The 18,976-nt window shown below is 46.8% G+C and overlaps 1 protein-coding gene across 1 annotated transcript in view; it reads left to right on the forward strand.

Annotated features, from left to right (window-relative positions):
- The window catches only part of LOC114071430 (myosin light chain 1, cardiac muscle), a 19,153-nt gene extending 1,337 nt beyond the window's left edge, over positions 1-17,816 (forward strand). Inside the window, exons 2-7 of the mRNA XM_027909260.1 lie at positions 8,312-8,339; positions 12,809-12,958; positions 14,198-14,371; positions 14,918-14,995; positions 16,256-16,298; positions 17,566-17,816. Coding sequence (XP_027765061.1) covers positions 8,312-8,339; positions 12,809-12,958; positions 14,198-14,371; positions 14,918-14,995; positions 16,256-16,284 — 459 coding nt within the window. The 3' untranslated portion in view covers positions 16,285-16,298; positions 17,566-17,816. The remainder of the gene's footprint in view (positions 1-8,311; positions 8,340-12,808; positions 12,959-14,197; positions 14,372-14,917; positions 14,996-16,255; positions 16,299-17,565) is intronic.
- The last annotated feature ends 1,160 nt before the right edge of the window (positions 17,817-18,976 follow it).

Here is an 18,976-nt window from a genome sequence, read left to right on the forward strand (position 1 = left end):
TTCTCCTTCTCCTTCTCCTTCTCCTTCTCCTTCTCCTTCTCCTTCTCCTCCTTTCCAAGGTCATTTCAGAAATAGGTTTTAAGAGAATTTGGGGTCACTCCTCTAATCCTGACTTGCCTAATTTGGGATTTGATTAAATAATTGATTTGCCCTTTAGGATTTTGGATGTCCACTTAGAATTAGATGAAATTAATTAATTAAATCGCCCTCTCAGTGAACCCCCCACCATTGACAGGGAACTGCCAATATTTAGGAAACATTCCAGGTTTTTTAAGCCAGGAATTAGGGAATTCCAGTGGAATGATGCTGGAGATCAGTTTCCCTTTCAAAGGCACTTTTTTATTTTTTCCCATGGGAATCGAAGTTTTAGTGGAGATCTGAGAAGCTTCTCCCTGCAAATGATAAGGCAAAAGGAAATTCTATATTCCCGTGGAAATGCCCGTGAAATGGCCCCTCAAAGGGTGACCTTTTGACTCCTACAAATGCAATAAGGAAATAAAGATGTGAAAATGAGCAGTTGCTCCCTGTGCACCATTCCCACAGTAAATGAGGGATAGACACTGAAAGACACAGTAGGATTTCTTGGCAGGGCATTGTCCTTTGGGAATTGTCCTTGGGGAAGAGGCTTTGCCCTTGGGGAAAACCAGAGGAGCTTTGCAGAGTCTCCCAGCTTTCCTTTTAATGAGGATTTGGACCAAATAATTGTAGAATCAGAGAATTAGGGAATCCTGGAATGGTTTGGCTGGAAGGAACCATGAAGATCATCCAGTGCCACGCCCTGCCATGGGCAGGGACACCTTCCACCAGCCCAGGGTGCTCCAACCTGGCCTTGGACACTTCCAGGGATCCAGGGGCAGCCACAGCTTCTCTGCCCAACCTGTGCCAGGGCCTGCCCATCCTCCCAGCCAACAATTCCTTCCCAATATCCCACCTAAATCCACTTTCTTTCAACTTAAAACGATACCCCTTTGCCCTGTCCCTCCATGCCTTGTCCCCAGTCCCTCTCCAGCTCTCCTGGAGCCCCTTTAGGCCCTGCCAGGGGCTCTCAGGTCTCCCTGGATCCTTCTCTTCCCCAAACTGAACAATTCCAACTGCTGAGTGTCCCTGGACCTTCTCTTCTTTGCTCAAAACCCAGTTTTCCCTTCAGGAAAACGTGGAAAGTGCACAAGAACAGGAATAAGTTGCTCTGTCTCAGTGTCCCCCCCGAGCTCAGCACAGCAGGTCCCAGGTAGAAATCCTTTCCCTCCTCTCCAAGGGACCAAATCCCGCAGCTGGGAATTTCTGGCAGAGGAAGCCCTGCCTGGAATCACAAAACCCTTGGAAATCTTTAATTTTAAATCCTGGTAGAGGGAAAAAAAAAAAAAAAACAACAAACCAAGAACACAAAACAAGCGATGATTTGTACTGATATCAAGGAATCGGATTAGAAGGAATTCAGCTTTGGGATAGTTTGGAAAGGACTCCCAGAGTTGGAGAGGAGGACTCTTCCATGACCTTGGATAAGCGGTGTGTGGCGAGATCCAGCTCCCTCCAACACCTCTGGACTCGACATTCCTGCCTGTAAAAGGAGCAGGGGGGGAAGGCCAGGATAGGGTGACATTGTGGGAATTCTCAGCTGGGATCGGGTGACGTTGTGGAACGAGGGGCAGGCGAGTCCTGGAGAGACAGGAGGCATCATTAAAAAAAAAAAAAAAAAAAAAAAAAACTCAAAAATATCCATATTTTTCCAGTGCACACGATCTCAGCCTCACCAAATCTCTTTTCATCCACGTAGGACTGAATTTTCACAAGTTCTTCTCTTGCCCTCCAGCACATTTTGCAATGAACGGTTCTTATCATGCTTTGTAAAGAGCTTTATAAAGACATGTCCTGAGTTCCTAAAGAATAAATAACTCCAAATGCAGTGCAGGGGTGATAACAGCCCTTCAGAGGATGTTCCGTTATCTTTTCCACACCCAGCTGGAGTGGGAAAAATTGGTATTTTCTCAACGTGTTTTCCTGGGAATTTTTTAATTAAACTTTTTTTATCAGCAATGGTTTTTTGTTTTTATTTTTATTTATTTATTTTTTTTTTATTTTTATCCAAATTGAAGCTGTTTGCGCTGGGGCTGGCTCTGCTCCAGAAATCCAGCTCAGGGCAGCTGATGGAGGTCAGAATTCCTCCCTGGATCGTCGTAAAAAGGTCTGGAAAAAAAATCGTTTTAAGGGGTTTTAAATTCTCCCAACGTCCCATTTCTGCATTGTAGGATAAAATCAGGTCTTGTTTTCCTGAAGAAAATAATCTGTGTTTAAAAAAAAAAAAAAAAAAAGGTGGGAAAACCCAACCTTGCATTGAACAAAACATGTAAAAAAGATTCTCAAAATGCATCTTTTACTGTGAATATGTCAAATTATTTCCATTTATTCTCGGGCCTTATTATGCAGCTTTGTATTTGGAATCCTTAGTCATCTTTTTTAGCCACACTAAAAAGACTCAAAACTAAAAATATTTCTGTGGTAGAGGGGAGTCCTTCTTGTTTCGATTTTCCTGACTTCCCTAAATCATGATAATGATCGAAGAACCTCATTTCCCACCCAGAATCCCATGGGATTTTCCCATTATCTTCCTCCCCCTGTTTGATGGTCCTGGGCTGTTTTGTGCCTTTGTTGTAATGCCAATTACAGGCCTAAAGATGAGATAGATCCCCTAAGTAAATCCCATTATTCCAGATTTTTTAATGCTAATCCCGTGCACAAATCCCATTGGATTTGATCCGTCAACTGGAAATCTTCACAAAGATCTTCCCAATTTTAGAGTCAATTTTTTTTACAACTCATTGAAAAGAGGATTTTTTTTGGGGGGGGAGAGATTTGGAGTGTGCTGGATCCAATCCCAGCCTGGACTTGGGCAAGGGTTTATGGACAGGGTTTCCCTTTGGGAATTGTGTTTCCCCCTGGGATTGGTGTGGGTTTCAGCTTTGTTCAGCCCCCACACCAGCCTGACCCCCCCTTCTTCACTCCCCTTTGCAATCCAGGGCGTTGCTCCAATTGCTTTCCCCGTTCCCATCCTGGATCCCTCAGCCTGACCACGGAATCCTGGAGTGCTTGGGGTTGGAAAAGACCTTAAATCTCACTTTACCTCGTTCCAAGGGCAGGAACCCCTCCCATCAGATGAGGTTCCTGCAGATCAGGCACCGAGCCAGCTCAAGGTGGTCGCTGCACGTGCCCAACACCCTCTCAATTTTCCCTCTCCAAGCTACTTTTCCCTTGGTTTTTATCCCTTCCAGGTGCTGCCCCGTTTCCATTGTCATCACCAGTGTTGTTGTTGGCCTTCAGAGCAGCTCAGCAGGAACATTTTGGGGGAGGAATGTCCCTGCTGGGCTCAGCTTTGGGAAGGGTCCTGAGGTGGGCAAACACCTGCCAGGTCACTCCAAGCCCAGGCTGGGCCTCCTTATCCCTCAGAGGTTCCTTCCCGAGTCTGAGAAATTGGAGCAGCGAGTCTCGAGGCCTGAAGGATTGGAATTTTAGCAAAGAAAGACAAGAGACCCCATTGTGAATTTTGTAGGGAATGTTTCCTTTGGAATTTTCTGGGATTTGCCTCCGAGTGCTCTGGCGAGGAGGGAGAACTTCTGGGGGCTTTTTGTGATTTAATTTTGATTTAGTGAGCAGCAAATGGCTCTTAAATGAGTGTGCTCGAGGATTGCAGGGCTCTGGTGCTGCTTTGGATTTCTGCCAGCCTGGGGGGCTTTTCCAAAACCCAGGTGTTGGCTGTTGGATTTTAGCCCTGCCCGAGGCAAAGCTCTAAAAGAAGGGATGATGCTGATCCAAAATCCTGGCTCTGGGCTGACCATGGAGGGGAACAGGAGCCTGAACCTGGGCAATCTTTGCCATGGCTGGAAGAACATCCTGTATTTGCCCCATCCATCGTCCCTGTGAAGCTGCAGGGGATCCGAATTCAGCAGCCTGTGATCCTTCCTTGGGAAACCCTGACCGGAGGATTCCAGCTCATGGGGGAATCCAAATTCGGTATTGCGGGAATACTGAGGGGAAAAAAATGACCTGAGGATTTCAGGACATGGTGGGAATCAAAATTCAGTGTCTGTGGTTCTTCTTAGGGAAATCCTGACCTGAGGATTTCAGGTCCTGGTGGGAAGCCGATGCTTTGGGAGGGATCCCCCTCCAAATTCCCATCAGCTGAAGTCCATGGCGCAACATTTTCCCTTTATGATTAGTGATTTCTCCCTCCCTCTCTCCCATTCTCTCCACGTCAGGGGGTGCACAGGTTGGACATTCCACAGCCTGTCAGGGCTCTGTTCCCTCTCCAAAGCCTTTTTTACTCTCTGCAGCTTCCTCTGATGTTTTCCCAGGATTTGCCTTGCTCATAAAATTCAGGTGATGCTCAAGCTTCTGATTCCCCATTAACAATTTGCTTCAGTGCTCCTGGGTGGACTCCAGAGATAAGGGGAATTAAAATTGCCCTGGTGCTTCTAAAGGCAGCTCTGCTCCTTCCTTCTCTCCTTTATTTATCCCACTCCAGGTCAATCTGCAGGCACAGGATGTTCCCAGCCAGGCTGGGATGGGGGGACAGCTTTGAAGAGTGGACAGAGCCCTTTCCTCCCTCCTGTGCCTCCCTTGGGAGCAGCTGGGCCCAGACTGACAGGAATTTGGCAGCTTCCCTGACAGGAATGAATCAGTGCCTGGAAGTGGAAAGGGAATTTCAGGGTTAGGAAACAATCCATGGCCTTGATCCGATGAAGCCTCTGCTCTGGAGCCAGGCTGGGAATGCTGGGGGGGTTCACTTAGAGAAGAGAAGGATCCAGGGAGACCTGATTGCCCCTGGCAGGGCCTAAAGGGGCTCCAGGAGAGCTGGAGAGGGACTGGGGACAAGGCATGGAGGGACAGGACAAGGGGTTATTGGTTTAATTGAAAAAAAGTGGTTTTAGGTGGGATACTGGGAAGGAGTTGTTGGCTGGGAGGGTGGGGAGGGACTGGAATGGATTTCCCAGAGAAGCTGTGGCTGCCCCTGGATCCCTGGAAGTGTCCAAGGCCAGGTTGGAGCAACCTGGGACAGTGGAAGGTGTCCCAGCCCACGGCAGGGGATGGCACTGGATGATCCTTAAGGTCCCTTCCAACCCAACCCATTCCATGATTCCATGATCCAGCAAAACATTTCATGGGAAGAGGGGGACATGAGATGACTCAAATCACCAAGTGACCCCCAAGAGATGCAGATCAGGGCCCAGAAATAATCAAACCTTGAGCAGGGGTGGATGAAAACCACCCCCAGCTCCAAACCTGGAAATCCAGGGAATTTTCCATCTGGATTTTCTGGGCTGGCCAATCCTTGTGTATCTCCCTTGTTCACAGAGCTAGGGGATAGTTCCCCAAAAAAAATAAAAACCAAAACTTCTCAAGGAAAACTTCCAGAAGGCACTTTGGTGGGACCAGAATGTTTTGCAAATGCACCCAAGACTTTGCCAAGGGTTTTCCAATAAAAATATGGGGAGGATAAAGAAAATGACTGGTTTCAGCTTTTTACAGTTAATTCCCTGTTTGGATTGTTTTGATCTGAAGCAATCATTAATCTTTGAGGGTTCTTTCCTTCTTATATAGGACAAAAAAAAAAAAATACCCTGAAATCGTTAATGATCGAAATTACTTCAGTTTGGGCTGAAGAGAACATTTTGACCAATCTGGAAGAGTTTTTCTCTCCCTCATTTCCAACTAAAACTGTCATCAAGTAGAAGACAAAACCCAAACCTGTTTTCCTTGTTAATGAAAATGGCTTTTTTCCCCCGAAAATTTGGGAATTGCTCAGTGGCCCCTAAAATAGATGATGATATTGGGGTGTTTTTTTTAACATTTTTTGGAGGGGCAGTTTTCTCTCCCACTTCTTCACTGTTCATCTGCCAGGGAACAACTTCCCTGCAACGTCTGTGGCACAGGGAGGTACAAAGCCTTGGCCTGAGGGGTGCAGAGATGGAAATCTGCAGATTTTAAAACCTTCCCATGTTCTCTTTTATTTTGAAATAAATCCAAATTTCAGCAGGGCCGAATCGGGAGATTTTGGAGCGTCTAAAGGCAAAGGTGCAGCTTTGGTGGATCTGAATTGCACAAGAAGTGCTCATTGATCCCATTATTTCTGCTTTGTGAAGAAAGGAACTTGCCCAGACTCACAAAGGGCAGCAAAGACCTGGAAGATCCTCAAGTCCAACCGTCACCACCGTGTTCACCCCTAAACCAGCTCCTCAGGGGCCACATCCACGGGTTTTTGGAACGCTTCCAGGCATGGGGACTCCAGCCCTGACCTGGGCAGCTCGTTCCAAAGCTTAAAAATCCTTTTCCATACAGGAATTTCTCCTGATATCCAGCCCAAACCCCCTCTGGTGCAACCTGGGGCTGTTTGTTTGCAGTAGCAGCAACCCAAACCTGCCCCTTCCCAGCTCTTTGAAAGGGAGGGGGTGAGACAATGATAAATAGGTCATTGCTTGATCATTTTTGGGGGGTTTTCAGGGTTCTGCAGCGGGTCCTGCCCAGGAAACCCCTCACAGAATCACATCCTGCCTTGGAGATTTATCTTCTGAGAACTCATCTTCTGAGAACTCATCTTCTGAGAGCTCAGCCAAGACATTTGCCTGCTCCTGGTGTGGATGTGGCCTCAGAGGGCTTGTTTGGTGCCTCTAAGTGTGGTGGGAGGGGGTTTCTCTGATTTACAGATGAGGGAACAACCTCTCCTCGGGGCTGTCTGGTGTTCCAGGCGTGGGTACCGGGGGGGCGGGAAGGGAGAAATTCCCCCTCCAGGCAGCCTTCCCATCATCCCTCCAGCCATTCCCAGCCTTTCCCCCCTCTCCAATCTGCCCCTGGGAGAGCAGGGAGTCGTTGCAAACCGAACACACCCCTGGCTGTGGAGCAGCCCTGTAACAAGATCTGCATTTCTCGCATAGCTGCCAAACCTCCCTCAATGTGGTTTTAATCCCCGTTTGTGTAACGTGCAATAACTCTCAAATTGAAATTAAATGCCCAGCTCAGAACGTGCACGAGGCCCTGGACAACGTGCTAACTTTTCCCCAAATCGTTGGAAAGCTGGGCTGTAAGGATGGGCTGTTTATTCCTGCCGTAAGCGGGCTCGATCTTCACGTGGAGAAGGGGGAACATTGGTGAGGGAAACTGGAGGAGGGATGGGGGTAGAAATAAAAAACTTTGGGTTTCCCCCAAAATTTTCCAGGCAGAGGTGCCTGGGGGCGCTTTTCCCTGGAGCTTGTGCTGACAGGGTGGAAAAAGGCAGTGGCTGGGTGTTCCCTGTGGGAAGTGGAACCACACAGGTTGTGGGTTGGATGGAGATGGGAACTCAGGAAATCATCCTGGGACCAAAGGTTGGTTGAGGTTGGAAAAGACCCTTCAGATCGTGGAGTCCAACCATCCCCCAGCACTGCCAAAGCCACCACTGCCCCGTGTCCCCAAGTGCCACATCCACAGGGCTTTTAAATCCCTTGGGGCAGATTTATAAACTCACCCCTCACTTCTGCTTTCTCTGCCTGCTTTGGGGTTTGATGTGGGTGTTGTTGTCAGACCGTACAATGGATACTGGGGAGAGTATTGGGAAGGAAATCCTGGCTGGGAGGGTGGGGAGGGACTGGAATGGATTTCCCAGAGAAGCTGTGGCTGCCCCTGGATCCCTGGAAGTGTCCAAGGCCAGGCTGGAGCAACCTGGGCCAGTGGAAGGTGATGGGATGGGATGATCTTTAAGGTCCCTTTCAACCCAAACCTTTCTGGGACTCTCTGATTTTCTACAGGGAAGTTTTGGCCCACTGGAAAGTGGTTCTGGGTGACAGAGGGGTTATTTTGGGAGCCCTGTGAGTGTTGGGAAACAAAAGCAGAGCTCTCCCTGTCCCCCCCCTTATCAAGGGACTCTCTGGCAGCTCAGTCCTGTCTCTTGTCCAAGGCAGTTGCAGGGGCAGGAGCTGGGACATTTGGAGGAGCTCCAGCTGCTCTTTGATCTTTCAGGAGCTGGAAGTGCAGAGGGATGGGGTGGATTTGCTGAGGGCCTGACAGTTTGAATGGCCTTGAGCTGAAAGAGGGCAGGTTTAGATTAGATGGGATATTGGGAAGGAATTGCTGTCTGGGAGGGTGGGGAGGGACTGGAATGGATTTGCCAGAGAAGCTGTGGTTGCTCCATCCCTGGGAGTGTCCCAGGCCAGGTTGGAGCACCCTGGGCTAGTGGAAGGTGTCTTCCCTGGACCTCTCAAACCTCATAAGACAGCCCCTCAAGCAGCATCTCCCCCTGTGCCTCAGTTCCCCCGGGGTTCATCTGGTCATTCTTTGTGTCTTGCAGGTGGAGTTCACCCCTGACCAGATCGAAGGTGAGGAAGATGTTTCTCTTCTCTGCACAGTAAATCCCATCCCAGGAGGGGCTGGCAAGTCCTGGCATGAGCAGGGGGGGTGGACGTTGGAGCCACCTTGGGAAGGTTGTGCTTGCTGTGCTTTCATTCCTGGCTTTTCCTGTGCTCTGTCCCCCCTTCCAATTCATGTGTGGAAACTGGTAAAAGAAAAGGGAGAAAGTCATGGATTGTTTTAGAGCAGTCACACCCCCAAAACCTCAGCCCAAATATGTGCTTTTACTTTTAGGAAAAAAAAAACCAACCAAAACACACTAAAAAAAAAAAAAAAACCATGAACCCTTTCAAGAGAAAGTGCCCCAACCCAACCCTCTTTGGAGAACTTTTCCCTGTGTTCAATCAGAATTTAATGTGTTGCAGTTCCACACAAAACCAGCAAACAATCACAAGAGATGGCTTCTCTTTTTTGCTCCTTTCAAAGCAAAACATCAGCATTAATTTCTGAAACCTTTGTCCCAGCCCAAGAAAAATGATCCCAAAACCTCAGGCCTGAAATCTGGGAACGCTGTGCCTGCAGCTGTCCCCCTTTTCCCTCAACTACCAGCCTGCTTTTTTTTTACTTCCAGGATAATTGATGGATGGAATCAAACATCTGGGAGAGCTTTGCTTTGCTGTTTAAAAACACTTGGCAGGGCTGGGGAGAGCCTGCAAAAGATGGTATCAGAAAATGGGCTAATTGGAACAGGAAAAAATAAATAAATCAGGGAGGAGAGGTACAGAAGGAAGGATTTGCTGTACTGGAAAATGCCATAATGTCCTGGAGATTGAGGCTTTGCCACAGACTTCCAACATTATGGATTTTCAAGCCACCCCCCTTTAATGGCTTTAGTTTCTATTTTCTACCAGCAGCTCGAAAGTAACTTCAGATTAGACACAGCTTTTAATTTCTGGGAATTTGCCCCTTTTCGAGTCCCAAAGTCCAGGGAGAACCATGGGAGAGGCCCAATCCTGAGCTCCAAACCCTTGAGGTCATTCCAGCAGCACAAAACATCTGGATGTCTCCTCCAGCTAAAGTTTGGGGGATTGGAAAGGACACACTCCCAATTTTTGGGCCTTGTTTTCCATCTCCCTGAGCAGAACAAGCTCCAGGGATTCCATCAGAGAACGGGAAAAGAGCCCTGCAGAAAAACTGGGCTGCTTGTCCAGCCACCAGCCCTTGGAGTGGCTGGGAAAAGGTAAATTTGGAGGGAATCCAGGGTTGTCAAAAAGGGATCAGGTCTCAAAACCCCTGGAGGTGTGGCCCTGGGGGACATGGGTTAGTGGTGGCTTTTTAGTGCTGGTTGAATGGTTGGGCTCCACCATCTCCGAGGGATTTTCCAGCCTAAATGACTCCAAGACCTTGCCAAGGAGTGTCAGCAGTGAGAGAAAACTGAGGATCCCATTTCAGTGATGGAGTGGTTTTACTTTGTGCCCACTTTAGAAGGCCAGGACCACTTGCCATCACTGGAAAATCGGGACTCACAGGAGAGTGGGATTGATTTGTTCTCTCCTTCCCGTTCTCTCCTTGCTCCCTTCAATCTTCCAGCATTCCAAGCTCTCCCGTTTTCCTGGGTTTCAGCTGCACTTGTTTGATTCTGGGCTCATTTTTCAGCTCCACTTTGCACTGGTAATTTTGTCAGCTTTCCTCTTTCAGGAGCTCCAGCTCACCTGGCACACCTTTAAATGTGTTTTTTTTTTAATTTTAAATCAATAGATGGATAATAATATCTACAATAATTTATAATAGATATATAATAATAATATGTAATAGTCACCTCTCCTTCTCTCTCTGTTGACCTGATAAGTACTCAGGTGTCTCTGGGAGGTTGGATGCTTCCCAATTTTTCAGCTGATCCCAGAGCAATGGGAATTCCACCCTCTCTTGGGTATCCCTGATCTTCACCATTGACCCAGCTGGTTCCTGGCAGCTGATTCTGAATCGAGCTGGTGGAGGAGAAACAGAGGCTGCAGCACCTCGAGGTCTTTTCCAACCCTTCTAGAACGTTCCAAACCCCTTCTCTTTGCTAAGGAAAAGACTCTGGTGTGCCAAGGAGGCCCTGAAAGGTTTCGCTGTCGTGTTGGGCCCCCAAAATGTTGCTCTCGGGGGCAGAATGGTCTGTGGGTGAAGCCACACACCCACCTTTCCGTGCCCTGCTGCCTCCCCCACCAGTGAAACCCATCTCTTTGTGGCAGGGTGTGTTTATAAAACTGCATTTCTGGCCTCTTCAGCCCCTCAAACTGCTGAAAGGGGAAGAATGGGAGCTATTCAAGATGAGCAGAGAGGTAGTAATTAGACATCTGAAAATACACAGTGCTCCTGCCAGTGGTTTCAGGGCTTGCAGGAGGGCGAAGGACAGCGTGGCCAGCCTGGCCTGGGTGCTTTGATGGGGATTTGCATCGAGTCAGCAAATGCAAATGAAATAAAAAATAGAAATAGAAGGGGAAAAAAAAATTGGAAATGTGAGCTGGAAGTAATTGGGGTGGGTTGGGAAGCTCTGGGAGTTGCTCTGGCAGTTGGTGCCAGGCAGGAGGTGGGGGGTGGGTGGATGAGCAGCTCGGGGGGGGGTGGATGGGGGGGTTTCTCCTCCACCTTAGGAGATGAGACCACCGGGACAGGGCAGAGCTGGGAAAGGGTCTCTGAGCCCCTTGCACTGCCTGCAAGGAGCCCAGGAAAATCCAAGGATGCCCTCTGCTGGAATGAGGGGCTGGCCGAGGGACCAGGGACCCGAGCAGAGAGCCAGGAGGGAAGGAGGAAGAGGAGGATGCAAAGCAGAAAACGAGGGGAATGGGAATCAGTCCCAAGTGAGAAAATGTTATTTGAAAGCGCTGGATGAAGAAGGAGATGAGTAAGATGTGAGTGGAATGGTAAAAATTAAAAAGGAGGGAGAAAGGAGGAGAAGCAAACCTTGAAGGAAGAACAGAGGGAAAGAAGCAAAGGAGAAGAGAGGGTAAAAAAAAAAGGGGGGGGGGAGGTGGGATAATGAGAAGGAATTGAGAAGGGAAAGGTGGAGAAAACCTGGTGTGCAGAGGGAAGGGCTGAGTGGCTGAACAGGTCACTGTGTGTGGAAAGTGGGAGGGGAATATGTGCAGGGGAGCAGGAGTGGGGTGAGGTGGGATTCAGGGATTCAGGATTTAAAGCCAGAGGGATATTTGTGGATGGGCTGCTCTGAAGTAAAGGATAAAGGATAACAGTAGAGTTGAAGGATAAAGGATGGTAGAAAAGGATAACAGTTTATTGTTGCCCCTTGAGGTGTTCCAGCTCCAGCAGGGAGAGGGGACCCTGAGGAACTGCTGTGTCCAGGGAATTGTCCTGGGCTCCTGCCCTGACTCCAATAGGATCACAGGATCATTTAGGTTGGAAAATACCTGGAAGATCATCAAGCCCAACCATCAACCCACCACTGGCAAGTCCAGCACTGAGCCATGTCCCCACATGTGCAGGAAACTGGGGGCAGACCAGGGACATCTCCCATGGGAATGTTCTTACCAGGATACTGCTGTAGTAAGAGCCTCGATTTAGGGCCAGAAGAGAAGACATGAGGATGTTCCCAAGGATGCTGTGGAGAGGATCTGGCTGCCTTGCAAGGGACAGGGCTCTGCAGGGGGGCCCAGGGGACAGGGAACAAATGAGAAGCCTCTGGAGGGAACAATTCCATCTCCACACAGGAGACCTGGAATGCTGGCAGTAGCTGATGGAACACCAAACCCTGTTCCCTGGATCCTGCCCCTCTGCTCAGCCCTGGGGATATTCCAGAGCCATCTGGACACAATCCTGGGCCATGGGCTCTGGGATGGCCCTGCTGGGACCAGATCACCCAGAATGGTCCCTCCCAACTTGACCCATTCAGGGATTCTGGGATAAGGTTTCCCATATTCCCTTCACCCTCCCCCACCAACTGCTTGGTGGGTGATAATTCCACTATCTCATCATGGCATATCTTGCTCCTAATTCCAGTATCCCATCATGGCACATCTTGTTCATAATTCCAGTATTTGATCATGCCATATCTTGCTCCTAATTCCAGTATCTCATCATGGGATGGATATCTTGTTCCCTGCTGATGGAGATGCTCCTTCAGCTCCAGGGGCTGTTGCTCCCTGAGTGTCTCACATGTAACACAACCCCCAGTTATCCCAGCAGCAGGATTACTCCTGAATCCTGGGCCTTCCTGAACGTTCCTGAGGAGCTGGAAGGCTCTCAAGGCCAACCATTCCCACCCTGTTTTCGGGGCTTCGAGGAGGAAATTCCAGGAGGTAAAAAAATGTGACCTCTCCGATCCCATCCCTGATGGAACCGGAAAACGCAGCGGAGGAGGAACACAAACATTGCAGATAACAGAGGCAACAGAGCTCACCAAGGTCCTTCCCAGACTCCCAGATGAAAGGCTCGGGCGGATCTGGCTTTGGGGGAGCGTGGAATGAATTTCTCCTTGTCTTTTTTTTTCGCCTCCCAGAATTTAAGGAAGCGTTTTCCCTCTTCGACCGGACCCCGAAATCGGAGATGAAAATCACTTATGCCCAGTGTGGGGATGTCCTGAGAGCTCTGGGGCAGAACCCAACCCAGGCTGAGGTGATGAAGCTGCTGGGCAGACCCAAACCAGAAGGTTGGTGCCCTCCCACTGTGTGTGTGTGTGTGTGTGTGTGTTTTGGAGAAGGTCACTCCAAGAGTTATCCATGAACTGGTGAGATCTCCATTTTCTCATGGAGACATTAATTTTGGTACAACAAGGGCTGTGAAACAGAAAAAATGAGGAGAGAAGTGGCCCTGCAGTCAATTAAATTCTCCCAAACTGAAGAGAAGTGTTTAATTTAGCCCTGTACATGATGTGTTTTACATGGAGAAGTTTTTCCCCTTTTAAAGTTGCTTTGATGGCAGGAATTTGTGTGTGTTGACTAAAAAAGACCAGGAATATTCCAAAGCCATCCAGAGAAACAGAGGGATGGACTGGTTGTGAGGGCACGGATTGTTCTGCAGAAGATGTGTGAGAAGGTGTGGGATGTTTGCAGAAACACCTCCCTGTTTCTGTGCTCTTCTCTCCCAGAAATTTTTGGAACAGTTCTTGTTCCCAGGGTTGATGTCCCAAGGTGGGTGTCCCATGCTGGATGTCCCAAGGTGGATATTCCATAGTGGGTGTCCCATGGTGGTTGTCCCATGATGAGTGTCCCATGGTGGATGTCCCATTGTGAGTGTCCCTTGGTGGGTGTCCCATGGATGATGTCCCATGGTGGTGTCCCAGGGTGGGTGTCCCAGGGTGGGTGTCCCTTGGTGGGTATTCCACATTGGATATTCCGTAGTGGGTGTCCCTTGGTGAGTGTCCCATGATGGATATCCCCTGGTGGGTGTCCCTTGGTGGGTGTCCCATGATGGGTGTCCCGTGGATGATGTACCTTGGTGGATGTCCCATTGTGAGTGTCCCATGATGAGTGTCCTTTGGTGGGTGTCCCATGGTGGATATTCCATAGTGGATATTCCACAGAGGGTGTCCCTTGGTGGGTATTCCACATTGGATATTCCATAGTGAGTGTCCCATGATGGGTGTCCCCTGGTGGATATTCCACATTGGATATTCCATAGTGAGTGTCCCATGATGGGTGTCCCTTGGTGGATATTCCACAGCCAGATGTCCCTTGGTGGGTGTTCCGTTGCGAGTGTCCCACGATGGATATTCCATAGTGGATGTTCCATGATGGGTGTTCCATTGTGAGTGTCCCACGATGGATATTCCATAGTGGATGTCCCATGGAAGATTTCCCAAGCTGGGTGTCCCATGGTGGGTGTCCCATGGTGAATCCCGAGCTCTCCCAGACTCCAGGGCCCCTTTGCTCTCCCCCTGTGGCTGCAGAGATGAACTCCAAGATGATTGACTTCGAGACCTTCCTGCCCATGCTGCAGCACATCGCCAAGACCAAGGACACCGGCACCTACGAGGACTTCGTGGAGGGGCTGCGGGTCTTCGACAAGGAGGGCAACGGGACAGTCATGGGGGCCGAGCTGCGCCACGTCCTGGCCACCCTGGGTAGCATTTGGGTTATTTTATTATATTTTATATTTTATTTTATCTATTTTATTTTATTTATTATATTTTATTTTCTATTTTATTTTATTTTATTTTATTTTATTATTTTATTTTACTCTGTTTAATTTTACTTTATTTTCTTTTATTTCATTTTATTTTAATCCGCTTTATTTTATTTTACTCTATTTTACTTTATTTAATCTACTTTTATAAGTTTTATTTTATTTTATCTCATTATTTTATTTAATTTCATTATTTTATTTTACTCTATTTCTTTAATTTAATTCTTAAAGTTTTTCACATAATTTTATTTTTTGATCCCTTCCTTCCTTCTTTCCTTCCCTCCCTTCCTTCTCTTCCTTTTTCCCTTTTTTCTTTTTTCATTTCTTTTATTTTGTTTTAATTTAATTTTATTTAATTTTATTTAATTTTATTTTATTTTTTAATTTTATTTTATTTTATTTTGATTCCCCTGCCTTGCTTTACCTTCCCTTCCCGGAATTCCCAGGAGCATTCCAGGCTCTGACAGGGCTGTTGTTCCTGCAGGTGAGCGGCTGACGGAGGAGGAGGTCGATAAACTCATGGCAGGGCAGGAAGATGCCAACGGCTGCATCAACTACGAAGGTGGGTCCGACCCCCCCAGGGAGGGGAGATTTTATTCAAATTACCCTGACCAGGTTCAAATCCAGGGAAAAGCTGCAGCAGGACACGGGCTGTGCCTGATTTTACACCAATTCACACTCTAGAAACTCTCTTTATTAAAGATTAATTCCATTTTCCGTAAATAATAACCACGGTCCTTTCTGGGGAGGGGGCTGTAAATTACAATTTTAATTTTTTAAATTTTTTATATTATTTTAAATAATATAATTTTTATTTTCTAGATATGTATATTATTATAAATATTTTAAAAATTATTTGTATATAACTATAGAATTTATATAATTTAAAAACATTATATTATTATATAACATATTATAATACATTGCATAGAAATTATTTATATACTATATAATAATATATAGAAATTATTTATATATAATATATGATTAGAAAAATTAATATTTAATTAAAAATGTAGTTGCCTATTTTTAAAAACTTTATCATTGTTTTTCTACCTGATCCCACAATTCCTTGTCCTCTAAAAAAAGGGATTCCCATCCCCTTTGACACTTACAGGAAATATGGAAGATAAAAATATACCCATATTTGGAAGGAGATGATCTTTAAGGTCCCTCCCAACCCAAACCACTCTGGCACTTCATGAAAATCCCTAAATTTTCCTGCAAAATCTCATCAAAAAAAAAAAAAAAGTTAAATTATTAAATTCAACATCCTCTTTGTTGTCCCAAGAATCCTTCCAGACCTTCCCAAACCCTTCTATTTTATTTCACTGCTGCTGTAGAAAAGCAGAATAAAAGAATTTGCTCCTTCTGAAGGTGGAATCTTGCACTTTAAGTGCTCCAGGCTGCTTGGAAATCCCAGAATATTCCAGGAGGGATGGTGAACACACAGTTTTTAAGTCCTTTTTTTAAGGGTAACTGGTGAGCGTTGTGTCATCCCGGGGGTTTAACTGGTCTGTCATGTTGACAATAATCAATATTTACGCATTTAATGAATGGTTGGGTCCGTGGTCTCCTTCTGTTTCCAAATCCCACAGTTTAATAAATTAATGGAATTCATAGAATGAGGGAATTATTCAGGAGGAAAAACATTTGCTTGCGTCAGACCCTCTATTTCTTTGCTTTTGACATACGAAATGACACATAATAATATAAAATAAATACAATTATATATACTCACATATAATATAAAAATTCCGTTTTTAAAAATAGAAATGACCCTTTTTTTCCTCTTTTTTTTTTTTTTTTTTTTCCCCCCCAGCTTTTGTGAAACACATCATGGCCAACTGAACCCCAGGTGAGCCGTCCCTGCCTCCCTCTGATTTCCCCACAACCTCCTTTCCTTTGGGATTCCACTGGAATCCTCGAAGGATTGGGGGGGAAATTGTGATTATCTACCCTGGCCCCCCCCAGGGAGGGAGTCAAGTCGGAGTCACGTCCAGCTTTTTGGGCATTTTGTTTCCAAGAAATGATTGAACCCAAAGATAAACGAGCTAAAAAAAAGAGAACTTGGAGTTTTGGGGTTTTGGTTTTTGTTGTTTGTTGGTTTTTTTTTCCTTATTATGATCCATTTTGCTTCCTTAAAAAGACATTTCTGTTTGAACTTGGGTCAGAGTTTTCCAAACCTGGTTCCCAGTTGTTTTATTCCAAAGATCTGGACTGGACAATCCCACAGCCATGGTGGTCAATCCCACATCCATAAGGGTCAATCCCACATCCATTGGGGTCAATCCCACATCCATAGGGGTCAATCCCACATCGATAGGGATCAATCCCACATCCATAGGGATCAATCCCACATCCATTGGGGTCAATCCCACAGCCATAGGGGTCAATCCCACAGCCATAGGGATCAATCCCACATCCATAGGGGTCAATCCCACATCCATTGGGGTCAATCCCACATCCATGGAGGGCAATCCCAAAAGCAGCACAAGCTTCCCATGTTTCTTAGGGATGTTTTCAATCCTCAATCCAAACCCTCTGCCATGGGAAATTCCCACTCTGATGATGCCAGAAGTCTTTCTGGTCACCTCCAGCAACGTGTCAGCCCCTGGAGAAGCCAAGTGAGCCTGGAAAAAGCCGGAATGCTGGCACAGGGCCGGGAGCTGCAGCTTGGGATTGTTTTGGAGAGGGAGCTGAGAGCTCCTGACTCCCAGAAAATCAGGATATAGTTGGGACTGTTTTAGACATTTATAATATGGAGTGAGTTCTGGGGCCAGCAGTGAGACGGACAAACCATTTCCAGTCCACATGGGAATGTCCTGAATGCCTTGGGGGGGGGGGAGGATCTCAAATTTTACCAGATCGTGCTGGTTTAGGAGCTCACGAGGATCTAAAGTTGCATCAAATCCTCGTGGTTTAGGAACTGATGAAGATCTCAGACTGGACCAGATTTTTATGGATTAGGAACTGATGAGGATCTCAGATTGGACCAGATTTTTATGGATTAGGAACTGATGAGGATCTCAAATTGCACAAGGTCCTTTTGTTTTAGGAGCTCATGATCCCTGGTGGGATTGCTGGTCCTTCCTTCTCCCCCTGATGCTTAAAAATAACTTCATTTTCTAGGACAAGAGGACCCAGATTCCCTTGGAATTCCATGGCCTGGAATGTCTCCTCGTTTCCCAGCCCACATTCCCACCTCAGAGCCACAGAAAGAGATTTTTTGGAGCCCTGAAGATATTTTGGATAAACAACTGGTTGGTTGGTTGGCCTTGTTTCCTGCTGGGAAGAGGGTGATCCCCGTGGAGCTTCGACACACTCAGGAAGCTGAAGGAACTGGAATCTGAGCAATGAACACCTTGGGAATTGTTTGGGATACAGGATGTGAACAGCAGTGCAAAACTGAGTGAAAAAGGGAATCATTTTTTCGTGGCTAAAGCAATAAAAAATTGTATTTGTCATTTGAGCATCTCCTTCCTTTTTTTTTTTTCTCCCCACCAAAATAACTTTGAGTTTATGGCATGGAAGAGAGAAAAGAAACTAAATCAGTTGTAATAAAAAATCTCATTTATTCCAGGAATATTCTTAATCTTTAGAGAAAAACTGGAATTAGGACCGAACAGAACCCCAGTCACATGTTTTTCAGCCTTGGAAGATAAAACAGGAAAGGAAAAAAAATCCAACAAAGCAAACACAGCGTTTGCTAAAATACCTCTTTTCTCCACAAGGATTGCTTCCCATTCCAAGAGGGACAAACCTCAGGGCAGGCAGAGGGAAGTGGAGAAGTGTGGAAAAGGACAGGGGTTAAGAGGGGTCATTTTCTGGGGGACAATAATTCCAACTGTAAGGAGAGAAATCCTCTGGGAAAAGGAGAGGTTGGAAGCTGGTGGAGTTTGTTGGGAAATGCCAAAGAGTCTGAATATGGAACAGTCCATTTGAGCAGGAGGGAGGGATAAAAAACTCCCTCAGAGCTTGGAGGAGGAAGGATAATCAGGGAAATACTGGATTACCAGGATACTCCCTGGCTTTCCAAACTGCTGCTCAGGGAAAGCTGAATCCCATCTTTTAGCCCCAGGGCTGTGTTAGCAGCTTAAATTTAAAGGAATTACAGAGCTGTTAAACCACTTTGTCCCACGGGTTTTGATGATGGCCAAAGGAGAATGTTCATATGAGATGAATAATTTCTTTGGTACAAAATAAACCTCCCAGAAGCAGGGGGGGTGTTCAGGGTGGGATGACCCAGGATGGTTTTCAGCAGAGTTAACATCCAGATATCACTCTGGCTCCAGCAGCTGATCCTGCATGATGGATTAATTAATTAACACCTGATTGGATCTTGGGTCTGCTCAGGGGGGGGACTGAGCTGTCAGAATTCCCACGCGGATCAAAGCCTGGTTGGGTTGTTCTGATTCCTTATTTGGTCAGCACAGCAGGTGCAGCTCAGGGAGGGGAGAAGTTCCTGCTCTCCAAACACAAACCACCAGTGCTCAGACTCCCACCTCGAGCAATCCTGTCTCAATCTCACCCCATACTTCAC

This window comes from Empidonax traillii, unplaced genomic scaffold, assembly GCF_003031625.1.
Source record: "Empidonax traillii isolate 1590-97213 ecotype Southwest subspecies unplaced genomic scaffold, ASM303162v1 scaffold2018:size42548, whole genome shotgun sequence".
NCBI classification, from domain to species: Eukaryota; Metazoa; Chordata; class Aves; order Passeriformes; family Tyrannidae; genus Empidonax; species Empidonax traillii.